The sequence below is a fragment of the Nycticebus coucang genome, chromosome 17 (genome assembly GCF_027406575.1).
Source record: "Nycticebus coucang isolate mNycCou1 chromosome 17, mNycCou1.pri, whole genome shotgun sequence".
Taxonomy (NCBI): Eukaryota; Metazoa; Chordata; class Mammalia; order Primates; family Lorisidae; genus Nycticebus; species Nycticebus coucang.
Window position 1 is genome coordinate 77,064,367 of NC_069796.1, and position 24,973 is coordinate 77,089,339.

General features: G+C 48.4%; 1 protein-coding gene across 1 annotated transcript; it reads right to left on the reverse strand.

Moving 5' to 3' along the window:
• Positions 1 to 20,849: 20,849 nt before the first annotated feature.
• NKX2-5 (NK2 homeobox 5) lies at positions 20,850 to 24,008 on the reverse strand. Its single transcript, XM_053566656.1, has 2 exons — positions 23,452 to 24,008; positions 20,850 to 21,956 (listed from the first exon to the last, which is right to left on the reverse strand). The coding sequence occupies exons 1-2, from the start codon at positions 23,783 to 23,785 to the stop codon at positions 21,316 to 21,318; spliced, it is 975 nt and encodes a 324-aa protein (XP_053422631.1). The 5' UTR covers positions 23,786 to 24,008; the 3' UTR covers positions 20,850 to 21,315.
• Between the last annotated feature and the right edge of the window lie 965 nt (positions 24,009 to 24,973).

Consider the following 24,973-nt stretch of genomic DNA (forward strand, 5'->3'; position numbering starts at 1 on the left):
CTGAACGCAGCCTGCCTGAGCTCAGCCCCAGCTCTGCCCCTTCCTCTGTGTCCTGTGGGCTGACACTTTGGGCCTTGTCTGCAAAATGAAGGTACCGCTATTGTCTGTAAGGTTAAATGTAATGTTGTGAGGGTCAGCCTGACATTTGGTAACTGCTCAAGAAGCATTAACTGTGATGACATCGTCTCTGCCTTCATGGTGCTTATAGTCTCGAAGGGAAGATGGTAAACCAGTGAATCTATAGGTGTGTAGTGATAAGCTGCCATGGGGGAGTTAATGTAGAGGACTTGGGAAAGATTAAGGACCTCTGTGACCTTGGGCCCACACAGATAAGCCAGAATACTCTAGACTTTTAACCTAATCCTCTCTGTAAAGTGTTTTTCCTCCCAAATAAAGTAACATGCTCACAGGTTCTGTGGAGGGGCGTGGACATCATTGGAGGCTGTTGTTCTGTCTAACATGGAGAGCAGAGTTAGAAGAGGAGGCCAGCTGGGACACGGTCACCCAGCTGGGACGTGCCTGGACCAGGGCAGGAGTTGAGGATGTCGAGAGAAGCAGCCAGGATGAAGAGAGACTTACTTTACCACTTACCCTGGCAGAAGGAAAATGAGGGACAGAGAATGTGTTCTGACCGTTTGGAAGTGACACACTGACATTCCTTCCAACTCACAAGTCCCACAGCCAGGCTAACTCTCAGGGATGGTGCGGGGCAGTTCTCGCTCCTTCTCACTTGTCGTTCTCAAGGATAATTGTTCAATGTGCTGAGAATGCACCAGCCTCTGTTCCAGTTCCCCTGGAGAAACAAGGCATCCCTCAGCGCCTTAGCCCAGCGTGTCACGTTGCCCCGGGCACGAAACGCAGGGTGGGCTCTCTTCCAGGGTCCCTCAGTGGCGATGCAGGTGGTGCACACACAGACAGGTTCCATGTGCCCCAGCAGCTTTCCTGAGCCCTGGGGGACTGGCTCGCAGTGCATCCTGGTGCTGTCATCCCTTGCTGCCTGTCTGTAAGCAACGGACCTGCTGCAGCTCATTTCTGTGATTGTGTTCTGTCCCAGCACACTCAGATGAGTGGTAACCAACTTGTGCATGGCGAACCTGCTTCACAATGGGGAAATGAAATCATGTCACGTGTCCCCTACAAAACAAATAGAGTCTGAACTGCCCTCCTGATCACCACATGTGCTATGGAGACGTCCGAACTAAAGGCAGCATTCATGCGGTTGGCTTCTCATTCCCCTTCAAAGAAAATCCCAACTTCCTACCCTGGCTTTATACCGGTTAACTATATCCCCAGTGATGCTATATAACAAGCTCTCCCCTCAATCCAAGGGCTCTCAACCACCAGTTTCTTTCTTTCACACATCCTTAGGTTGGCTGACGTTGCCTGGGCAGGTCTGGGCCTGCTCTGGGGGTCTTCATTTTCCTTGGACCTGTGGCTGACAAAGCAGTTCTTTTCATGATGATGGCAGAAGGCCAAGAGAGCAAGCCTCCTGTGAAAGTGCATGTCAGTTTTCTGCCTGGGTCTCACTTGTTTATATCTTATGCACCAAAGCAAGTCGCATGAGGAAGCCCAAAGTCAAGGGGCAGGGAAGTCTATGTGTGGCTGAAAGCACCATGCAGAGGAGTGGAGACCTCTGATCAATGAATCAATCTGCCTGAGCCTGCAAGGCTGACCTCTCTGACAAATGCCATATTCCTCTGCCCACCCACCAACCACCCAAGTGCTCACGAATCTCCACTATACATCTACCAGCTTGCTAAGGCAATTCTCACCTCAGGGCCTTTGCACAGCTGCTCCCTGTGTCTTGAACACTCTTCTCTAGAACTTTCCATGGCTGTTCTGTCTAAAGATTCAGAAGTTAACTCAAACATCACCTCCAATGTGTGGCTTTGCTAGACCACTTGGCTTAAACCCAGACCCCCCGACACACACCTGGTACCCCCATCACATCAGCCAGATGAATTTTCTTCTCAGCTGATTACTATTTCCAGTGGTCTTATTGTATGTATTTGTTTGTTTGTTTGCTGTCTATTTGCCTACCAGAATCTAAGATTTGTGATTGCAGGGATTCTTCTCATTGTTAGGTCCCCAGTGTCTTGTGCAATGCTAAGTAAATGAGTATTGAACAAATTTCAGGACTGCTGGGGGGAGCAGAGGAGGAAAGTTTGAAAAGGTGACCAATACATTGCAAACAGCTGTATCAAAAAATTTCTATCCCCAGAAATGCGTTTCGTTATCTCAAAACTCAGAATAAATAAATCCATTCTTTCATTCGGCAGAACATACTTGTTCTATGCCTACTGTAAGGCAGGCTTTGTGCCGGGTGAGGGTGCTGATAGTGTCTTTGCCCCCATGAAGCTCAAAATTCAGCAGCAGAGACAGAATCAGAACATGATTTACAAATACCATAACAGTTTCCGCAAAGAACTATGGGAGAGTATGGATTTGCAGCTGTGTTGCTTTTTCTACACAGGCTTCATTCATTCACTGTTCACTCATTCATTCGTAATATGTGAGCACCTTCTGTGTTGCACATTCTGTATTAAGCACTGTGAATACAGAGAGGAATCAGATACAACAGTAATTGCCATGTTACAAAATCAATTCTCTGGCAATGAGGGTCACTTTTCAGAAATGGTGGGCCATGTCATGGCTTTTGATGGATGAATAGGAGTTCACTATGGAGAAAGGTGGTAATGCAAACAAAATCATATGAGTACAAATCAGAGGAAGTTCTATTCTTGAGATAATGAGAACAGAGGATCCTTATTTTCTAAGAAAAACTTATGCCTGAAAAATAGCCATTTAGAATAAATGAAGTCCAAAGGATAAAAACAAATTTGAGGGCGGGGTGAAGAATAATTAGGGACTTTGTCTTGAAGAACATCAAATGAAAAAGTATGAAAAAAATTCATCTTACAGTCAAAAAAAGTTTTTCTTTTTTTTTTTTGTAGAGACAGTGTCTCACCCTATCACCCTCAGTAGAGTGCCATGGTGTCACAGCTCACAGCAACCTCCAACTCCTGGGCCCAGGCAATTCTCTTGCCTCAGCCTCCCAGTCAAAAAAAGTTTTTATGTTTACAGTTGTTTTCAGAACAAATCAAAATGGAATCAAATATTGATCTGTAAAAAGTTTTGGTCAAGTCAGCCACATCCTTTGCATTTGGATTGTAATTTTTTTTTTTTTTTTTTTTGCAGTTTTGGCCAGGGCTGGGTTTGAACCCACCACCTCTGGCATATGGGGCCAGCGCCCTACCCCTTTGAGCCACAGGTGCCACCTGACATCCTTTGCATTTGATTTCAGAGTGCAGGTACCAAGGTTTCCCAGGGGCTCTTCCTTCTCTGGGATATTAAATCATCTGGTGTCAACCTGCCTCTTTCTCAGAATTCTCCCTGCCGTATTTTTCTTCACTGATGGTTGGCCACTCCCAGGATGGACTGGGATTGGCAGGTTGTCTGATAACATGGTCCTTTTCTTATTTATTTATTTTTTTTAATTTTTAAAATATTATTTATTGGGCAGCACCTGTGGCTCAAAGGAGTAGGGCGCCGGCCCCATATGCCAGAGGTGGTGGGTTCAAGCCCGGCCCTGGCCAAAAACTGCAAAAAAATAAAAAATAAAAATAAAACATTATTTATTTATTTATTGAGACAGAGTCTCACTTCGTCACCCTCTGTAGAGTGCTGTAGCATCATAGTTCACAGTTACCTCAAACTCTTGGGCTAAAGTGATTCTTTTGCCTCCTGAGTAGCTGGGACTATAGGCACCTGCCACAATGCCCAGCTATTTGTTGTTGTTGTTGTTGTTTAGCAGGTCTGGGCTGGCTTTGAACTCACCAACCCTCATGCCCTAACCACTTAGGTACGGGCTCTCCCAAAGCCATGATCCTTGACTTCATGACTTCCTGCACCTTTTGCAAGACTCGTGTTCTCATTTTGCCCTTGATTTGCATAGTATTGGCCCCATTTTATCAGACTTGCAGCAGACTCACAAAGACATAAACAAGATTAGTGGTCAGATTTGGGTGGGGGGAGGGGGACCGCCCAAGGCAGGCAGAGTACTTGAGTCAGGTCTTTAATGACACTTGCTTCTCTGAGCTGCTGTGTGGTGGAGGCTCTCTGCAGACCCTCTATAGTTGCTGGGTCTAAGGGCATGGGCGAGGGGCAAGTGGTGCTGAGAATGGAGAGTGGCAGGCCTGAGCAGCCTCAAAGGCTCAGCTTAACCTAGCGGCAACAGGGAGCCCAGAATTTAAATGGGGAAGGACCTGGTGAGGTCCAACTTCAGCAATTTCCTCCTCTGAGACAGCTGAGTGGACTGGTGGGGGCGGGGAGGGGCTAGGGTCTCAGCCAGGTTGAGGCAAGCGCTGTCCCTCACCCATTCTCCCTCCGCCTAAGGGTGACAGGTGGCCCAGGTAGCCTTCCGTTTCCCCTTTGTGAGAGATAGATCTGAAGGGTAGATGCCTACTCGTGTCTGAGAAGAGTCTCTCCTGGAATCATGGAATGACAAGGTAGGAGTTACAGAGAATAAGGTGGGAAGGGGGAAACTACTTTAAATAGGGTGGCCAGGGAAGCCTTGCCAGCACCCAGAGGCTGAGAAGGGGCCAGTAAGGCAGTGAAGGTGTATAAGGGGCTCCCAGCAAAGGGAACAGCATGAGCAGAGGCCCCAAGGCAAGAAGAGACCTCACTGGTTCAAGGGATGGTCTGCAGATCTTTGTGCCTCTTGTGGGAAGGGGATGGTCTAGGTAAAGCTGAAGCAGACAGGAGCTGCCCCTGCACACCCTGGAATGTAGCCCTAAGTTTAAGGAGAAGTCATGGAAGGGCTTTAATCAGGGGAATGACCCAACTGATTTGTGTCTTTGGATGATTCCACTGTCTGGAGGGGGCCCATGGGAAGCAGGGAGACTAGAGCCTGTGCCTGAAATCCCATGAGACCTGAACGTGGCTTGGATTAGGGTAGTGGCAATAGAAATAGAAAACAGTGAACTCAATTGGACTACATCTCAGCTCCACCTCTCCCCTCTGTGCTGGATACAGCCTGGGCTTTAGAGTGATGGGCCTGGGTTTGAGTCCCATTATGCTTACTCTAGAGTAGAGCCAGTCCCTTCACTTCCCTGACCCTTTTTTTATTATTATTATTATCTGTAAAATAAGAACAACATCCTCCAAAAGTTAAGCACAGAATTACCATATGATCCAGCAATTCCGCTCCTAGGTATGCACCCAAAGGAGTTGCAAGCAGGGACTGAAACAGACACTGCACAACGGTGTTCACAGAAGCCTTATTCATGGTAGGCAAAAGGTGGAAGCAACCCAACTGGCCACCAAGAGGCGAACAGGTAAACTAAGTGTGGTTAATTATTATAATGGAATATTATTCAGCCATTAAAAGGAAGGAAATTCTGCCACCTAGAACAACATGGATGAACCTTAAAATCTTATGCTACATGAAATAAGCCAGATAAAAAAGGACAAATACTGTGTGATGAAGACAGAAAGCAGAACGGTGGTTACCAGGGAAAAGATAATGGGAGCTATTTTTTAATGGGTGCAGTTTCAGTTTAGGATAATGAAAAATTCCAGAAATGGATTAGTGGTGACATTTAAACCTTAGAGGTGTGCTTAGTGCCACTGGATTGCACATTTAAAGATGGTTAAATGATATATTGTATGTCATGCATATTTTACCACAATAGAAGAAAAAAAATTTTTGAGGCAGAGTCTTGCTCTGTGGCTGGCAAGAGTGCTGTGGCCTCAGCTTAGTTCACAGCAACCTCAAACTCCTGGATTCAAGCAATCTTCCTGCCTTAGCCTCCCGAATAGCTGAGACTATAGGTGCCTGCCACCAGGCCTGGCTAATTTTTCTATTTTTTTTTTTTTTTGTTGCAGTTTGGCCGGGGCTGGGTTTGAACCCGCCACCCTCGGCATATGGGGCCGGTGCCCTACTCACTGAGCCACAGGCGCCGCCTGAAAAGAAAAATTTTTTTTAAAGGGCATGACAATACCTGCCTTTTGGGGGTGTTTATGTGGTCCCAATTCAGAGTAAGCCACTTAGTGTGCTGAATGAAGAAAGGCCTTGTCATAGGCACCAGAGTTTAGGCAAGGAGAACCTCCCTTCTGGGAGCTTTTGTTACAGAATAAAGAAAACAACCCTGTCCCACCTCCACCCTGTTGATTGGCATACAAGGGCAATAAAGATAGCATTAGTTATCAACAGAGGATATTATTATGATAAAAAACAGAATTGATTGTGGCGCTTGTCAGTTGGTTGGGAGATAGGAGAGGATTTTCTCTAGTCTCTGCCTTTTTGGAAAGTTTTCAATAGGGTTCAGGCCTGGATTTAAAGAGCAGAGGTAGCTGGCGGGGCAGGCGACTGTAGTCCCGACTACTTCCGGAAGCTGAGGGGGGGAGGATGAATTGAGCCCAGGAGTTTGAGACCGGTCTAGGCAATATAAAAGGATCCCATCTCAAAGAAAAATGGCTGTGAGGAGGCGGCAGAAGGATTCCAGCGCATGGCAGAGATTAGAGTATCACTAACCTGGAGATGATCCCAGGAATCAGGTCAGAACAAGTTGCTAGGATGACTTGCAAGAAATCAAGTGTGAGTGTTGCTGGCCAGGTGGGCCCAGATGACAATGTATTCACATGTACTAATACCCTGGGTGGTGCAGGGGCCACCCCCCACGCTGGAGGAGTATATTAACTGGTACAAAAATTCACCAGGGCAACATGGCAGCGCAGCTCAAGTTCTAAAACTGCCCATCAGTTTGACTTCAGAATGCCCAGTGCTCATCACAGCGCCGATTATAAAAGAAACAAAAGGTCTCTAAATGTTTCTGTTTAGGTCCTGTGGGTCGTGACCCCTTTGTAACAATGAAAATACATCCTGCATATCAGATATTTTTATTATGATTCATAACAGTAGTGAAATTACAGTTATGTAGTAGCAGCGAAAATAATTTTATGGTTGGGAGTCACCACAACATGAGGAACTGTATTAAAGGGTTGGGGCATTAGGAGGTATTAGGAAGGTTGAGAACCACTGGTTTAGGAGAATAGTTAAACCAATTATGCTGTATCTGAATGAGGGAATTGCATTCAGCTAATAGAAATGGTGCTGTTGGCTCGGCACCTGTAGCTCAAGCAGCTAGGGGACCAGCCACATGCACCGGAGCTGGCAGGTTCAAACCCGGCCTGGGCCTGCCCAAAATAATGACAACTACAACCAAAAAATAGCTGGGCGTTGTGGCAGCCACCTGTAGTCCCAGCTACATGGGAGGTTGAGGCAAGAAAATCGCTTAAGCCCAAAAGTTTGAGGTTGCTGTGAGCTGTGATGCCACAGTACTCAACTCAGGGCAACAGCTTGAGACGCTGTTTCAAAAAAAAAAAAAAAAGTGGCGCTGTCACAGAATTGATAGAAGAATATTGACTAGTATGAAAAGACCGTGAGGGTGAGCACTAACTATGTGCCAGGCACTTTCTGCATGCTTTATGTAAATAACTCATGCATGCTCTCTACAATCTGAAGTGGTAGGTACTATTATTATGCCCTTTTTACTTACAAGGAAACCGAGGCACAGAGAGGTTACCCAAGGTAACACAGTTGTTAAGTAGTAGAACTGGGATTTGAAACAAGACATTTTGGCTCCACACTCTCAAAGATGTTCATAATATACTGTTAAGTGAAAAGATAAGCCTGTTTTTTAGTTTTTCCTTTAAAAAAAAAAAAAGAAAGACAAAAGACATATGCCTAGAAAAAAACATTAAAATAGTAAAATATTGCTTGGTCCTGAGTGGCATCATGGGTAATTTTTGCTTTTCTGTATTTTTAAAATTTGCTGCAATCAAATGTACTAATTTTGAAATAAGGAACGCTTTTTTGGTTTTGTTTTTTAAAATAGCCTTTTTTCTTTAGAGCAGTTTTACTTTTAACAGCAAAACTGACCAGAAAGTACAAGAGTCCCCACTTTCCCTGCCCCCCACATGCCCACCAGAGTGGTGCGTTTGGTATAATCCATGAACCCCAATGACACATCATCATCTCCCAAAGCCTAGAGTTTGGATGACATTAGGGTTCACACTTAGTGTTCTACATCCCCTGGGTATGGAGACACATGTCCACTGCTACAATTTCACACGGGCTATTCACTGCCCCGAGTCTCCTGTGCCCCACCAATTCCTCTCTCCCTCCGCCAACTTCCCTGATCTTTTTACTGTCTCTGTAGTTTTGCCCTCTGCAGATTGTCCGATGGCTCGAATCACACAGTGTGTAGCTTTTTCAGATTGGCTTCTTTCACTTAGTAATGTGCATCTAAGGTTCCTCCATGTCTTTTCATACCAGGGCTGAATGTATTACAGGTTATTTATCCTCTCACCTACAGAAAACCATCTTGTTTTGTTTCTTTAATTTTTGGCAATTATGAATGGGTGCCATAAACATTTGTGTGCAGTTTTCTGCATAGACATGATTTTCAGCCCCATTTGGGTAAATATCAGTGATGGCTGGATTGTATGCTGAGGGTATCTTACTTTGTAAGAAACTGCCAAACAGCCAAACCAAGTGGCTGTACCATTTTGCATTCTCACCAGCAGCCAATGTTGCTCCACATCCTTGCTAGCATTTGTTATTTTATTTTATTTTATTTTTTTTGAGACAGAGCCTCAAGCTGTCGCCCTGGGTAGGGTGTCGTGGCATCACAGCTCACAGTAACCTCCAACTCCTGGGCTCAAGTGATTCTTCTGCCTCCGCCTCCCAAGTAGCTGGGACTACAGGTGCCTGCCACAATGCCTGGCTATTTTTTGGTTGCAGCCGTCATTCTTGTTTGGCGGGCTTGGGCTGGATTCGAACCCCAGCTCAGATATATGTGGCTGGCGCCTTAGCTGCTTGAGCCACAGGTGCCGAGCCAGCACTTTTGTTTTTTAAGAAGGAAGAACTGTGTCCCAGCCAGCCTTTCCTTGGATTCCCCTCATTCCACTTGGTGGGAGGTACTTGCTGGCAGGGCTGACTAGCTCACGATATTCCCTCCTCTGGGAACAGCCCAGTGTCCAGGTAGGCCCTGAGCTCCTCTCAGGCCCAACTATCTGATCCAGGGAGAGAACGGGCCCTAAGCTAAGCCTGTCAGCAGCTCTCCCCTGTTACCTCGCCACCACTGGAGGTCAGAGGCTGTGGTCATTGGGGCCAAGAGACTTTCATGGTGCCCTCTAGAGAGGATGATGGTGAACTTCTCCCCCAAGGAAGCTTCTGGGCTGTGCTGCTCTGCACTTCTCTGAATCTTATTCTCTGGATTCTCCTCCTTGGATTGAGTAAACTCTGTTCAGGATTCCTCCTTTTTGTGTCTTTAGCCCAGTGAAGCTCTGTCATCTGCTACCACAGAAGCTAGCCAATACCATTTCATGTCTTATATCTATAGATAAAGAATCAAAGATATTACATAATTTAAAAACTCCCAGAATGTGGGCTGTGTGTGATGGCTCAGGCCTGTAATCCTAGCATTCTGGGAGGCTGAGGCAAGTGGATTGCCTGAGCTCAAGAGTTTGAAACCAGCCTGAGCTAGAGTGAAATCCTGTCTCTAAAACTAGCCAAGTGATGTGGCAGGCGCCTGTAGTCCCAGCTACTCGGTAAGCTGAGGCAAGAGGATCACTTGAGCCCAAGAGTTTGAGGTTGCTGTGAGCCACCACAGCACTCTACCCAAGTGAGACTCTGTCTCAAAAAAAAAAAAAAAACACAAAAAACAACTCTAACTGTCTATACTTGAGCTTGCAATCATATGAAATGGAATATTAATGAAGTTATTCATTACAGCATCATTTATAAGCTCAGAAGTTGGAAACACCTACATATCCATCAATATGGATTTAGTGAAATGAATTAGAGTACATCCATGCAGTGAAATATTACATAGTTATAATAAAAAGAATGAGATACTCTTTATAAACTGTTATGAAGCAATCTCCAAAAAATATTAAGTATTAATAAAAAAGCCAGGCATCGAACACTACAGTTAAAATATACCATTATGTAAAAAGGGTAAAAAAGAACTCAATGTATTTGCTCAGTTATATAACCCATAAGGTATCTCTGGGCATTTGCACTTTGTCACTGTATATCCTTTGGTGCTTTGTGGAAATTTTCTAAACATTTTTTAACTGTTAGAAAGACATACAGAATGAGGCATATAACACATACCCACAGTTTTATTTAGAGTAACAAGGTAACACACGCATGCAATGACCAGCCGGGTCAAGAAATACAGCATTGCTGGAAAAATCCACAGTGAGTCAAACCCTCTCCCCTCTTTCCAGAGCCTAATAAACTTTAACTCCATTTAACTCCTCCTAACTTAGGAGTTACTGTTGCCTGGTGTTTGAATTCTGACTCTCCCCCTTTTAACCCTTCTTTTTACTAATAAAGTTTATTTACATTTGCCAACTTAGTTACACCTTTTTTGTTCCTCATTTGTTCTTCCATGTCAGACCTCACATAATGAGTTTAGTGTAATTTTTAAACGAATTAATAACTACAGTAGAACCTCCATAAGTTGACCACTCCAGGGACTCTAACAAACTGGTCACACAGAGGTGGTCCACATAAGGAACTAGGCCTGCTGTACTGATGCGTACATGTGGTGCGTGTCCGGTCTGTGCAAATTAGGTCAACTTAGGGGGGTGGTCAATGTAAGGAGGTGGTCAACTATGGAGGTTCTATTGTATTTTTAAAAATTCTCACTTTTAATTTCCAACATGATCAACCTGAAGTGATACAACCTACCTAATCTAAAGCTCTTTAGAATCCTCAATAATTTTTAGAGAGTAGAAAGGGCTCCTGAGGGCCAGGCGAGGTGGCTCACACTTGTAATCCCAGCACTCCGGGAGGCTGAGGAAGGCGGTATTGCCTGAGTTCAGGAGTTCAAGACCAGCCTGTGCCACAGCAAGACCTGGTCTCTCAAAATAGCTGGGTGTGTAGCGGGCGCCTGTAGCCACTAAGGGGACTGAGACAAGAGGATCACCTGAGCCCAAGAGTTTGAGGTTGCTGTGAGCTATGACATCATGGCACTCTACTAAGGGTGACAAAGTGCAATCTAACCTAAAAAGAAGGGTTCCTGAGACCCAAATGTTTGAGAACCCCTGGCCTAGTAGATTTTATTATATCACCAACCAGAAACCCTTGTTTTCTGAAAACAGTGGTCAGGGTTGGGGTGAGGTGGGAAAGGCCATCTAATGTGACTTTATTGGGGAAAAGGATGCATATTTGAGTAAATTATGAGAATGTGCTTATTTTATCTGATAAATTTGGTCATAAATGCATGTGGAATGTATGAACTCTTAAAAGGAACAAAAGTGAATTATGAATTGATTAGGCACCTGGGGCGTATTTTCTCTGACAATGTTCTGTCAAGGTGTAAGACATCCTTCACATTCACTGTCACAGATTCCATCTTCCAGAGCCGGTTCTCCATCTCGGGTATTCCGTTGTTCCCCTTGGACCACATTTGTCCCCTCTCCCTGATTTTCTCTCTTTTCAAATTATTGGGCTCACGCTGCCAGGTCCTCAGCCTATTGCCTTGGGTATAACCAAATACTTTCCTCCCAGCTACTCGGGAGGCTGAGGCAAGAGAATCGCTTAAGCCCGGGAGCTGGAGGTTGCTGTGAGCTGTGTGAGGCCACGGCACTCTACCGAGGGCCATGGAATGAGACTCTGTCTCTACAAAAAAAAAAAAAGTTAGATAATAAAATGAAGAGCAGATGTATGTGCAGTGCAAAGAATAATACAATGAACGCATGAGAACCCATAGCCTTCACCCAGACCATGACAGTTCCCCTGTCCCCCCAAAGCTCCTTCCCACCACTTTTTCCTTTCTCTTCCCAGGGACAACCACTATCTGAATTTTCAGTTTATCATTCCCTTGTTTTTCTTTATAGTTTTGACTCCTAACTACACATTCCTCACTAACGTATCATTTTGTTTGGCCTATTTTGACCATTATGTCAGAGAAATCACATTGTCCATATCCTATACTCAGTGACTTGCTTCCTTTGCTCCCGTTCCAGCGTGATTCATCTTTGAGATTGATTCATGTTGATGGCGTGGCTGTGGTGCCTTCATTGTCACTGCTGTCTAATATTCCACTATGTGGATTTCCCTCAATTTAATTATTCATCCTACTGTTGATAGGCAGTTGGGTTGTCTCCACTCCATACTATTACTTGTAAGGCTGTTTTGGATGGAATTATGTATGTCTCCATGTATAAGAATATCCTTGGTGTCTATCACTAGAGGTGTGATTGCTGGATCTAGGGCAGACTCATATCCGACTTTACTAAGTTGTGCCAAAGTCTTTATACTTAGTTATACCCCTACCAGAAGAAGAGTTCCCGTCAGTGCCTACCTCTCTCAATTCCTGACACTGAGGACTAATTTTTGCCAATCTGGTAGGTGAATTATATTATCTTATCATGACTTTTTGTTTTTTAAAGTAATAAATAGAAGGACAATGTCTTTGTATATTTGGGGGCCTTTTGTACTTCCTTTCCCTATTTATTTCTCTTGCCCATTTTTCCTTTTTGGGTAATTTGTCTTCCTTCCTTCATCATCAAATTTTACTAAATTCCTACAAGTGCCAGGGCATCTTTTTGGTGCTTGATACGTTGTTGAACAAAACAATACATTAGAAAGTAATAGAGGCTAAAGGAAAAACTACAACAACAGAGTAGGGGCTACCAGGAATACGTGTGTGGGAATGCAATGTAAAGTAGAGTGCTCAGAATGAGCCTCATGATAAGGCGATAGCTGGGGAAAGACTGGAAACAGATGAAGCATTCACCAGGCTTCATGGGGGAAGGGTATTTCAAGGAAAGGGAACAGCCAGCGCAAGGCCCGGAGGCAGGAATGTCTAGGCTTACATAAGGAAGCCAAGGCGCTGGTGCAGTGACAGGAGGAGTTTAGGATTTCATTACATATTCCAAATACTAATGTGTTATTGGCTATATGTATTGCAAATATCTTCTCCCACTTTGTGGCTGACTTGTCTTTTCACTCTAAGTGTGGTTTCTTGGGGAGTATAGGTTTAAAATGTCAATGTAGTTGGGCAGTGCCCATAGCTCAATGAGTAGGGTGCCAGCCAGGTTGGTGAGTTCGAAACCAGCCCGGGCCCAGTAAACAACAATGACAACTGTAATAAAAAAAAAAATAGCTGGTCATTGTGGGAGGCTGAGGCAAGAGATATTGCTTAAGCCTAAGAGTTTGAGGTTGCTGCGAGCTGTGACACTATAGCACTCTACCAAGGGTGACGTAGTGAGACTCTGTCTCAAAAAAAAAAAAAACAAGTTAATGTAGTCAATCTTTTTCTTTAAGCTATGTGCATTTGGTATCATGTTTAACCTTTTCCTATCATAAATATCTAAAAGTATGCTTCTACATTGTCTCTTAAATGTTGTATAGTTTTGTTTTTTACAGGTAAGTCCTTAATTAACTTTGTCTTGATTTTGTCAAGGGTGTGAGGTAGGAATCTGATCTTATTTATTTTTTTGTCTTATGGAGCACCATTTATAGAAAAGTTCACCCTTTCTTCACTGATTTTCAAAAACATCTCTAGGGCGGCACCTGTGGCTCAAGGAGTAGGGCCCTGGTCCCATATGCCGAAGGTGGCAGGTTCAAACCTAGCCCCGGTCAAAAAAAAAAAAAAAAAACCATCTCTATTGTGGATCATATATGTATGGTTCTAGCACTCTATTCTGTTCCATTAGTCTATTGCTCTGCCCTTGTGCCAGTATCACACTGCATTAACTATCGTAGGTTTACATGTCTTGTTATCTGATAGGGAAAGAACGCCCACGGCCACACCTCATTTAAGAATGTCCTAGCTGGCTTGGCGCCTGTAGCTCAGCGGCTAGGGCACCAGTCACATACACCGGAGCTGGTGGGTTTGAATCCAGCCCCAGGCCTGCCAAACAACAACAACAACAACAACAACAACAACAAAAATAGTCGGGCATTGTGGCGGGCACCCAGGGTCCCAGCTACTTGGGAGGCTGAGGCAAGAAAATCGCTTAAGCCGAAGAGTTGGAGGTTGCTGTGAGCTGTGATGTCATAACTCTACCGAGGGCCATATAGTGAGACTCTGTCTCAAAAAAAAAAAAAAAAAAAGAATGTTTTGGCTACTCTTAGACTTCTATACATCCATGTGAGTTTTCTTTTCTTTTTCTTTCTTTTTTTTTTTTTTGAGACGGAGTCTCACTTTGTTGCCCTTGATTGAGTTCTGTGGTGTCATAGCTCACAGCAACTTCAAACTCTTGGGCTCAAGTGATTCTCTTGCCTCAGCCTCTCAAGTAGCTAGGACTACAGGTGCCTGCCTCGACGCCTGGCTATTTTTAGAGAAAGTGTCTTGCTCTTGCTCAGGTGGTCTCAAACCTGTGAGCTCAGGTAATCCACCAGCCTTGGCCTCCCAGAGTGCTAGGATTACAGGTGTGAACCACCGCCCCTGGGAAGTTTTCTAATCAGCATGTGAAGTTACAGAATATACCAATGCACTACTGGCACCTTGAGATCATACTAAGAATCATATTTTCCTGGAGTTGGGGGAAAGAGGAAAGTATTCTTTAGAATTTGTAAGAAGAGGGCGACGCCTGTGGCTCAAGGAGTAGGGCGCCGGTCCCATATGCTGAAGGTGGTGGGTTCAAACTCAGCCCTGGCCAAAAATCACACACACAAAAATAATAATAATAATAATAATTTGTAAGAAGAAAGCCAAACTAAGGTTGTTAGCAAGACATGTTTTCCTTCTTTCTTTCTTTTTTTTTTTCTCTGAGACAGAGCCTCAAGCTGTTGCTCTGGGTAGAGTGCTGTGGCATCACAGCTCACAGCAACCTCCAGCTCCTGGGTTTAAGCAATTCTTTTGCCTCGGCCTCCCAAGTAGCTGGGACTACAGGCACCAGCCACAAGGCCCGGCTATTTTTTGGTTGTAGTTGTCATTGTTGTTTGGCAGGCCTGGGCTGGATTTGAACCTGCCAGCTCTGGTGTATGTGGCTGGCGCCTTAGCCACTTGAGTTATAGGTGCTGAGCCAAGACACGTTTTCTATTGTTGAAATTGCATAGGGATTTATGAAGGGCCACAGAAGAAGAATAATGAAGAACAACAGTTGTATTCACTGAAAATGAGAATTCTTTCCCACATGCCTGCTTATATTAAGATCTCCAGGGGCGGCACCTTTGGTTCAAAGTAGTAGGGCGCCAGCTCCATATGCTGGAGGTGGCAGGTTCAAACCCAGCCCTGGCTAAAAACTGCAAAAAAAAGAGAAAAAATCTCCCCGAAAGGCTGAGGACAGAGGAAAGGGGCAGGCAGAGCTAATGTGAGCCAAGTGAGCTGGAGTTCAGGACAGGTGGAGATATTTGGGGGGTGCACTGGAAAAAAGAGAATTTGGTCCTAACTGTAGGAAGAGAGCAAGTGAAACAACCTTTTCAAGCGTCATTTCTTCATCTGTAAAATAGAACCCATAATGAACAGCTGATTGTGAGGCTTCGGTGAACTCACACACAGAGCCTGGCACACTGTGGGCTCCCATAGAGGCTGGTTCACCCCTACTCCCCTTCCTGTGTGACCTCCGGGTGGAATTTAGGATCTGGGAGAACAAAATGGACCTTCTGAATAATCTCTCCAAATGCCTCTTCTCTCCAAAGCTGCACAGGCCTTAGGGAAGGGTTTGTGGTCTGGCCAGGACACATACGCCTCAGTCCTTCCCCTTTCAATCTCCCAACCTCCACTCTCTCCCGCCTTTCCCCCTCCCCAGGGTCTGCAGGGCCACAGCCATTGGATCATAGCAAACATAGAGAGAGACCCTGAGATAGGAGAATAGGGGTGGAGAGGGGAAACCTGACTCCAGTTTCTACCAGGCCCTCAAGGGCTGGAGCCCTTGGGTTCTGGGGCCTCTGTGAGTTGCAGTTCTTCAACTTTCCAAAAGATGGGAATCACCTGGTTACAGTTTTGCAGGCCCTGTCCCTGGGGAATCCAATCTGAGGGAGCTGGGCCAGGCGGGGGTTTGGGTTTGTCCCTCCAGGCAGTTTGTGTCTTCAGGGAAACAATGAGAGTGGTTTGAAGAGCCAAGGCTCTTGTGGAACCATCTGGATTCAAGCACAGATTCCCCTACACCACACTACTGGAGTGACCTTAGGTAGGGGATGATTTTAACTTCTCTGGGTTTCAATTTCCTCCTTAGAAAATGACAGAATGAGATTTGCAGGGTCAGCATTTAGCCCTGGGCCTGGCACAAAGTAAGCACCAACAGATGTTAGGCAATAATCCGCACTGTTACCCTGAGCAGCTGTGGGCGGGAGCAGGGTGTGGAGCCCACAGCCACTCTGGGCGTCCAGCCTGTCAGGTCTCCTCACTGCTCACCATGCTCTGGGGTAAGCGCTCCTCTGAGAAGCAGTGGAGTAGGGCAACAGGGCCAGACAGCCAACCCCAAATCCCAGCTGCCGTCCATCACCCAATGCTGAGATTCAGCTCCTGCTCAAAGACTTGTGCCTGGCACGACACAGAAATCTTCCAAGAATTTCTAGCTAATATCATTATCCTCCTCTTTAACCAATTAACAAACATCTCTTGGCACCTACTCTTTGCATCCCCTGAGCTGGGAACCCAATGGCATCATGCCCTTGGCCTCTGGAGCCAGGTTGCCTGAGTTTAAAACTAAGCTCTGGAACTGACCAGCTGTGTGACCTTAGACAAGTTTCTCCTGTCTGGGTTTAAGATGAATTCTTCATTGTGGTGGGCGCCTGTAGTCCCAGCTACTTGGGAGGCTGAGGCAAAAGAATCACTTAAGCCCAAGAGTTGGAGGTTGCTCTGAGCTGTGACACCATTGCACTCTACCCAGAGCGACATAGTGAGAGTCTGTCTCAAAAAAAGAAAAAAAGAAAAGAAAAGAAAAGAAAAAATATGAATTCTTCACTGCAGAATTCAGAGATGTAAAAGAGGATTAAATGGGTTCCATTGTAAAGAGCTCCAGACAGTGCCTGGCAAGTGACAAACTCTGTGAGTGATAAATAAAATCCAAGCCATGGGCCCCTTTCTCCAGAAGCCCAATCTAGTGGGAAAGCCCAATCTAGTGGGGGAGTCACCAAGACGTTAGGGTCATAATGCTGTCGCCTCGGTTCAGGCGCGCAGGGGCGGAGCCCTGCATGCTGCGGGGAGGAAGTGAAGGGCTGTCGGTGGGTGGCAGGGCGCGGGCCAGGGGCACAGCTCAGGCGGTGCCGCCTGCAAGAGCGTGAGCGGCGACCTCCAGGACCAAGTGCCCTGGAGGGAACCAGTGCCCACGTTCCCAAATCTGGTGAGATCTGTGGGTTCGGCACCTCTTTTTCAAAATTAGATACTTAGGTACACAATGTGGCGTTGATTTAGGGTTAAATCCAAACAAAGTAAGAGCACGGAGCTATTCTGATTTGGCAAGACCTGGGAAATGAGGGGACGTCCTGGCGCGACAGGGATAGGAGGGGATGGCCGTGGCCTGGCCTCTCTTTCTGGGAACAGCCCCAGCCTTCCGCTGCCAGCACACACAGAGTGCAGAGCGCAGAGCAGCGGCGCGGGGCTGCGGGAATCACTCCACGCTCGCCCCGGGAGCTGATGTTTTTTCTTTTTATTATCACTGTTTATCTCTGATTATTTAAAAAACCCTAACGTGTGCTTGCTTTTTTCCTAATTATTAAAGATAAAACGAGTCCCCTAGGTGCTGCTCCCCTGGGGCTCGGGGTGCGCAGAACTGAGCCTACAACACCCCAGTCTCCCTGTGCTTCTCATTTGTTCTGCATTTTTCAACCCTGGTTGATTTTTTTTTAAACTGTGCTGTGTCATTTATAGAATATGTAATTGAAAAACAAAACAAATAATACCCATTTAATTTGGGGGCAGAGAGATTGGCTATGTAAACGGGGCGGTTTGCCTTTAGGATTATTCTGACCCTGTCCCCACCCAGGGCACTTTCGCCCCCTGACCAAGCACCCTTGAGTGCAAGCCTCATACTAGGTCTCCCTGAGCGTGGTCGTGGTCGGAGGAGGGCCATCCGTGCGGCTCCCCAGAGCTCTGCAAACTCTGTAGTTTGTCCCGCAAGGAGTTTGGATATGCGGCCAAATATCCTCACCCCGCAGGTGAGAGAGCCTGGGGCCCCCTGGGCACAGTGACCCGGCAGCGTCAGTCCCGCTGCGTCTTTATTGGACAGACCTCCCCTCTCTTTTCATGTGGACACGCTGCCCTCTGCCCTGCCCTTCATTTAGTAGGTGCCCTGCGGTTAGGTTTCCAGCTCCTAGATTAGGGACTGTAGGACGCGACATCCTTGACCACTGACTTAATCTCTTCAGTTTCCTGGTCTGTAAATTAAGTCAGTTAGGTTAGAGAACTCCGCAAAGCGTTTGGCGGGAGTCCTGGCATTGCCAGCCAGTCATTGGTATCCCTTTGCGAGCACACCAGGAAGCACAGGGGGACCCTAAAGTCATTCAGTTGGTCCCTGAAAGCAGAAGATGACAAGAGGGGGGCATCATGGAAAAACCCTGCAGGTAGAGCATTAAGTGAAGGAAAGATTGCTTCTAATGTTACTGCAGACAAGTGTGAGATGAAGGCCCAGGGGTGTGCGGGACCAAGGAGGTTGTGGCAAACACAGCCATCTGGTAGAAGAATTTCCTGGTTGTGTGAGATAGGCAGCCGGCAGGGGCTTCAGGAAGGGGCTGCCTGGTAGCAGATTGCTTAAGAGCTGGTCTGGTGACGTGGAGGAGCCCAGAGATGGGGCCATGGCAAGCATCACACTGAAGGCTTCGTGGCAAAGGCTTGAAGCAGGGAGTAGGCCCAGGAGGTGCAACGCCAGGGCTGGGCTTATCACGTCCCCTCCTGGTGGTCCTCCCTAGCTCAGCCTTTCCTCTTCCCTCTGATAGCCCAGCCCATAGTCCTGTGATGGTTGATGGTTGGTGGTTGACTGCCTGCATTTCAGTGCCCTCATATACTAAGCTGTGTCCAGTCAGTACCTTTGCGCAGCCTGGGCAAAGGGTAGTACTTGAAATCTCCCGGCATCTTCCCCTCTCTGGTGGGTAGGCAGGGCAGGCTGGGGGCAGCGCCTACCAGGAGAGAGTGCACAGCCACTGGTGGCACTGCATGATCCCAGAGGGCAGCAGGAGGCTTCTGGGTTCTGCAGGCCAGGCTGACCACTCATTCCAGGCATCAGAGGCACATTGAGGGTTGCTCGGTCCCTGGACACCACAAGCAATGTTTTGGCTGTGTCCAGGAGCTCTCAAGACATGCACCCAATGCTTCAGGCTGCCAGCCACCACTTGCCAGGGAAACTGTCTGAAAAACCCACATCTAGTGGGAAAACAAAGCACTGATTTCCTCCAGATTTAGTCTCTTTTTAAGAAGGGGGGTGTTTAGTTCCTTGAGCCCTGAGGGTTGGGGATGGAGGAACTAGAAGTCAAATTCAAGCCCCTGGGATTGTCAAGGCCCAAGGCTCAGGGGAGGTGTTTTTGTCATCCTCATTTTACAGAGGCACAGATCAGGCAAGTCCTATAAGAAGCAGGATTTTAGCTTGTTCAATTTTCTCATCTGTAAAATTGGTAGTAACATTTGTCGCTCAGGACGACAGAAAAATTAGTTAAATGTCCTGAGGAAAAGATGTTGGTGGGGTTAGGGTGAAGGTGCTTACCAAGTGAAGTTATAGGGCCCTGCCCCAGGGGTGGGTGAGCACTGTCTGCAGGACCCCTACCTCTCTGGGGTCCAGCCTCCATGCTCAGCCTTGGAGCAGGTGGTGAGGTTCAGGCATTAGACCTGAGACCTGGCAAACGCCCCTGGAAACTTCCATCCTGAGCCTATCATGGGGTTAAGTCTGGGGAAGTTTGACAGTGGGCTTTGGTTCTTGGCTTTAACATCTGTAAATAGGCTAGCAGGGGTCCTCAAACTTTTTAAACAGGGGCCAGTTCACTGTCCCTCAGACCACTGGAGGGCTGGACTATAGTTTAATAAAAAACAAAGAACAAATTCCTATGCGCACTGCACATACCTTATTTTGAAGTAAAAAAACAAAACGGGAACAAATACAATCACATCACCTCATGTGGCCCACTGGCTGCAGTTTGAGGACCCCTGGAAGCATTCTTTTAAATAGTGCATTCCAGTCCATAAGGCCCAGGTCCCTTTGCTCTCCATTTAATGCACAGCACCAGGAACAGGACCTGCATATATTAGGGTTCAAGGCAGAAGGTTTGGGAGCTCTGGGAAGGGGCCCTCAGTCCCTTAAGAGAGAGCCAGAATCTAACCTGAGTTATACTGGTTATACTGAGTTATACTGGTTATGTGCTGAAGGCTAGTCCTTGAACTTCTCCAGGCCTCAGTTGCTAAACTTTAAAATAGTATCTCTTTTCGGGCGGCGCCTGTGGCTCAGTGAGTAGGGCGCCAGCCCCATATGCAGAGGGTGGTGGGTTCAAACCCAGCCCCGGCCAAATTGCAACAAAAAAATAGCAAGACGTTGTGGCGGGCGCCTGTAGTCCCAGTTGCTCGGGAGGCTGAGGCAAGAGAATCGCGTAAGCCCAAGAGTTAGAGGTTGCTGTGAGCCGTGTGACGCCACGGCACTCTACCCGAGGGCGGTACAGTGAGACTCTGTCTCTACAAAAAAAAAAAAAAAATAGTATCTCTTTTCAGATGGTTTAGGATTATATGAGACAATCCCAGAAGGTGTGTGACACGGGCAACAGCACAGGTCGGTTTCTGCTATCACATTGTCAGTTTACCCAGTGAGTGCCTGTGCCTTCCTCCAGAACTCAGCCTCTCTCTGCTCTCAGAAACTCAGTTTCTGAAGGGCCGCAAGATGAAAGAAGGACACGTGCGGGGTCAGCGCACTCTTTAATGGGAAAAGGATCCTCATTTCTTACAGTAACAGGTAAAAACATAAATACGGGCGGGTGGGCGGACGACTGCAAGGCAGCAAGAGCCCGGGCGCCTGGCCCAGGCTCGGGGAAGGGCGGCTGGATATCAGGCCCTGCGTGCCCGGGCTCTTAGTCCCAATCGGCTAGTGTTCGGTCAGTCGGAGGTGCCCATGGATGCTCGGAGGGTACTTGGTGGGGGCGACTAAAATACCTGGCTGCCAGATCACTCACCATAGCCTGCCTAAACGCGGCCACAAATTCTCCTGCGCTCTGGAACAAAGGCGCATGGGGCGGGAAAAGTTCTGAGGCTTCTTCAGGAGTGAATGTGAAATCCGAAGGACGCAAGGTCGTGTCGGGAGCCCTTCTTCCCCTAGTCAGTATCCCTCTCTTGAGGTGAGATCGGTCAGGGGCGCCCCAGGCGAGTCCCTTCCCTACCAGGCTCGGATACCGTGCAGCGTAGACACTCCCGAGTTGCCCTGCGGAATCCCGGGGCTCTGCACCGCGTTCAGGTCCCCGACGCCGAAGTTCACGAAGTTGTTGTTGGCGGCGGCCGAGGGCGGCTGCGCCGAGGGCGGCCCGGCAGGGTAAGCGGCTGCGCAGCTGTAGCCAGGGCTGCAGGTAGCGCTCCCGTATCCTGGGTAGGCTGGGTAGGTGTTATAGCCGTAGGCGTTGAGACCCACTCCGTAGGCGGGCGCGTAGGGCGCCGAGTCCCCAAGGCACGGCTTGCCGTCGCGCACCAGCACTGGCACCGCGATCCTGCGGGCAGGCGGCGGCGGCGGCGGGGGCAGCCCCACCAGCTCCAGAGTCTGGTCCTGCCGCTGCCGCTTGCACTTGTAGCGCCGGTTCTGGAACCAAATCTTGACCTGCGTGGACGTGAGCTTCAGCACGCTAGCCAGCTGATCGCGCTCGGGAGCCGACAGGTACCGCTGCTGCTTGAAGCGCCGCTCCAGCTCGTAGACCTGCGCTTGAGAGAAGAGCACGCGCGGCTTTCTCCGCCGTCGTGCGCGGGGCCGCTCTGAGCCGTCAGCCTCCGGCTTCTCCAGCTCCACCGCCTTCGGCAGCGCGCACAGCTCTGAGGGGGAAAAGAGGGGTAAGAGATGCTCGGTCAGAGCGGCCCGACCTACGGAGCGACCCCCGGGTAACGGGGCGTTGCGAGGAGTGCCTCTTTGTCCTGCTTGGAGCGCCCGGCATGGCTGGGCTCACTCTGCCAAGGGCACGGGGGCGCCACGGACAAGGCTCCGTTAGCATTTTTTGATAGCTTACCATGTACCTAGAGGAGCTGGAGAACAAAATAAGTGGGGTCCCTGCACTAGGGCAGTTCACATCCTGGTGAGAGAGACAGTGACCTACAATTTTAGGCTGCAAAGAACAAAACAAAACAAAAGCCCGGATGATGCTCCACAGTGAATTAGATCAGGGCTACTTTGGTAATAAAGGGCAGCTGAGGCCTCCCTGGGGTAGGCGTGGGGGGTCGCATTGTCTCAAAATTAAGGAATGAAGAAGCTGAAGGCTAAGAGGCTTTGGTTTGGTGATCGAAGGCTCCCGGGCAGCGGCCATAGGGATTGAACAGCTTCCAAGAAGCCAAGGGTGGGCAAGCGACCTTGGAACCTTCCCTGCCCACTCGCTTGAGCTGAACTCGAATTGGTAGCGATCAATTCTAGTCGCCGTGCCCGCCCGCAAGTTTCTGGACCTTCTCTCTGTTCCCAGACACAACTAGGAATCCTTTCCGGGCTCAAAGCGGACCCTTCCTCTGGCGCCCGCAGCCTCTAGGGTTAGCGCAGACCTCGCGTAGGGCCGCGGCCTTCCAGCAGGTCCAGTTCCGCGGCCGGCCATGCCTCCCTCCCCGACCCTGGATGGCCTGTGAGTATCTGCCCACTTTCTGAATCCATCTCCTCCACTCCCCCGCGCCTTCTGCTGCTACGCATTTCTAACATTTTCACGGAAAAACCTAACGATAGGAAATTGTGTTGGAAAAATAACGCTAAGACAGACTCCTGAGTATCCCATTTTAAAATCAAGACTGTTGTTTCCCTAACCCGACTCGCCTGGTACAGAGGAAGAAAGGCCTCAGAAACCCGGGTAAGGAGTAAGGATGAGCTACAGAAGGGCCAGGACTCTCCTCCAAATTGTGCGCAAAAGCATGTCTGGTGAGTAGCATTTTGGCAGTTAATCCTCAGATCCTCACAAAGACTCATAAATTCAACAGAGATTTTAAAAGTTCTGATACAAAGATGGTCTGTTTCTCTATTCTGTCTGCCACAAACCTATCGCTTAACCTAATTAGTAACAACCAAAAGCATGGCCGAAGCTGCCTGGGGCATTGTTAGGCGGAAAAAAAGTATTTTTGGTCTCTTATTTCTGATTTTTTCAAACCGGTATTTCCTCTAAACGTCTAGTGGACGCGCTGGGGCCCTCGCGACAACCTCCTGTCTCTCGCGTTCGAGCCCCCTGTGCCGAGCCCTTGACTCAGGGGCGCGCATCTCCTCTTGGGCCTGAGTTTCTCCGCGGCGGGTTTGGGAACAAAAGTGACCCGGGAGGAAAGAGAGGACTTGTGGTTTCCTCCTCACCTTTCTTATCAGCTCGAGGGTCCTTGGTCGGGTCGGGGTCTCCGTAGGTACGGGGGTAGAAGGCGGGGGCGGTGGGAAAAGCAGAGGCGCACTTGGCCGGAGAAGGCGCAGGGCCCAGCTCTGCCCGTAGCTCCGGGAGGCCGGGCGCTGCGGTCTCTGGCCCCACGTAGGCCTCGGGCTTGAAGGCGGCCAGCATGCAGGAGGCGGGCGCCAGAGTGGCCTCCAGGCGGGCAGAGAGCTCCCCGGCGGCGGCCAGACTGCGTTGCTGCTGCTCCAGGTTCAGAATGTCTTTAACTGAGAAGGGCGTGGGCGTGAGCGCAGGACTGGGGAACATGGTGGCAGCGCCAGTCTCACAGCAGCAGGTGGGCAGCAGAGAGCAGCGCTGCCCTCGGCCCCCGGCAGGCTCCCTGCATGGTGCCCACAGCCTGCCCGCGCACCCTCCTTCCTGCTCTGGATGTGGTGGGGCAGCAGGTAGCGCTGAGCACCAGGGGCAGGAGAGGCGGGACCAGGCCCGAGGAGGGGGACTCAGCCTGTCATTGGGCCAGGGCCTCGATGACAGGAGCAATGAGCCAGTTTAGTGTCACCTAATATAGTCATACGGTTAAAAAAAAATCCTGCCTAGCTTTTTTAAAGGGGCCGCGATGCATTTGGAAGGCTCTTCTTTTGCTCTTGCAGCCTGAGATTGCTCCCACAGCCTGAGAGTGCTCCCAAATATGAGCTTGAAAACCCTAGCAAGGTGCATTCCCAGGAAAGGATCCGCATTCTTCTCTGAGTTAGGCCTGTGGGCAGGGTTGGGTGGGTCTGGGATTTGAAGAAGTGTTCCACAGCACCCCAAACAGAATGAGAGAGTGAAGGACAGGGTGGGAAGCTGGGGGAGAGGAGTTATATATTTATTTTAAGTGAGGCTTTATTACTGAAGGTGTGTGGGATTGAGTAGAGACTGAACAGGGGAAGAAGCGTGGAGGACAGGGTTTGGTTTGGTTGATGGGAGGAGGGGACATTCTGGACAATTATGAGGTTCTGTTTGGCTTTTCCCTGGGGGCTTCTGAGTGAGTCAAGTTGAGAGAAAGGGCAAACTGGGTGATTATGGGTAGGAGTGGCCACCTCCTGCCATAGTGCAGGTTATACCTGCACAACTCCAGGGGGCACCGTTCATTGCTAGTACTCTCCTAGGGGAATGACTCTCCCCTTAATAATGCAACAAATCCAGAATCCCAGATGGCAAGTTCAGTTACCCAGGAGAAACTATCTTCTTGCCCCAGATACAAGCTTCCTTGTTTTGCCTGAGGAAGGGCAAGAGCCCACTAACCCTGCATCTTTCCTTCCCTCCCCACCCTGTCTAGCAGCAAGGCCCTTAGGCCTCTGCCAGGCCCAAGGCCTCAGGGACCCAGCTCAGGTTTAGCTCTCAGGCAGGTGGGGCCTTTTGGAGTCCAGCCTGGCCAAGATTTCCCTGAGGCCTCTGGGCCAGCTCACTCTGGAGGCACCATTGGCACATGGGGGGAAGGGCTGGGCAAGCGGGGCA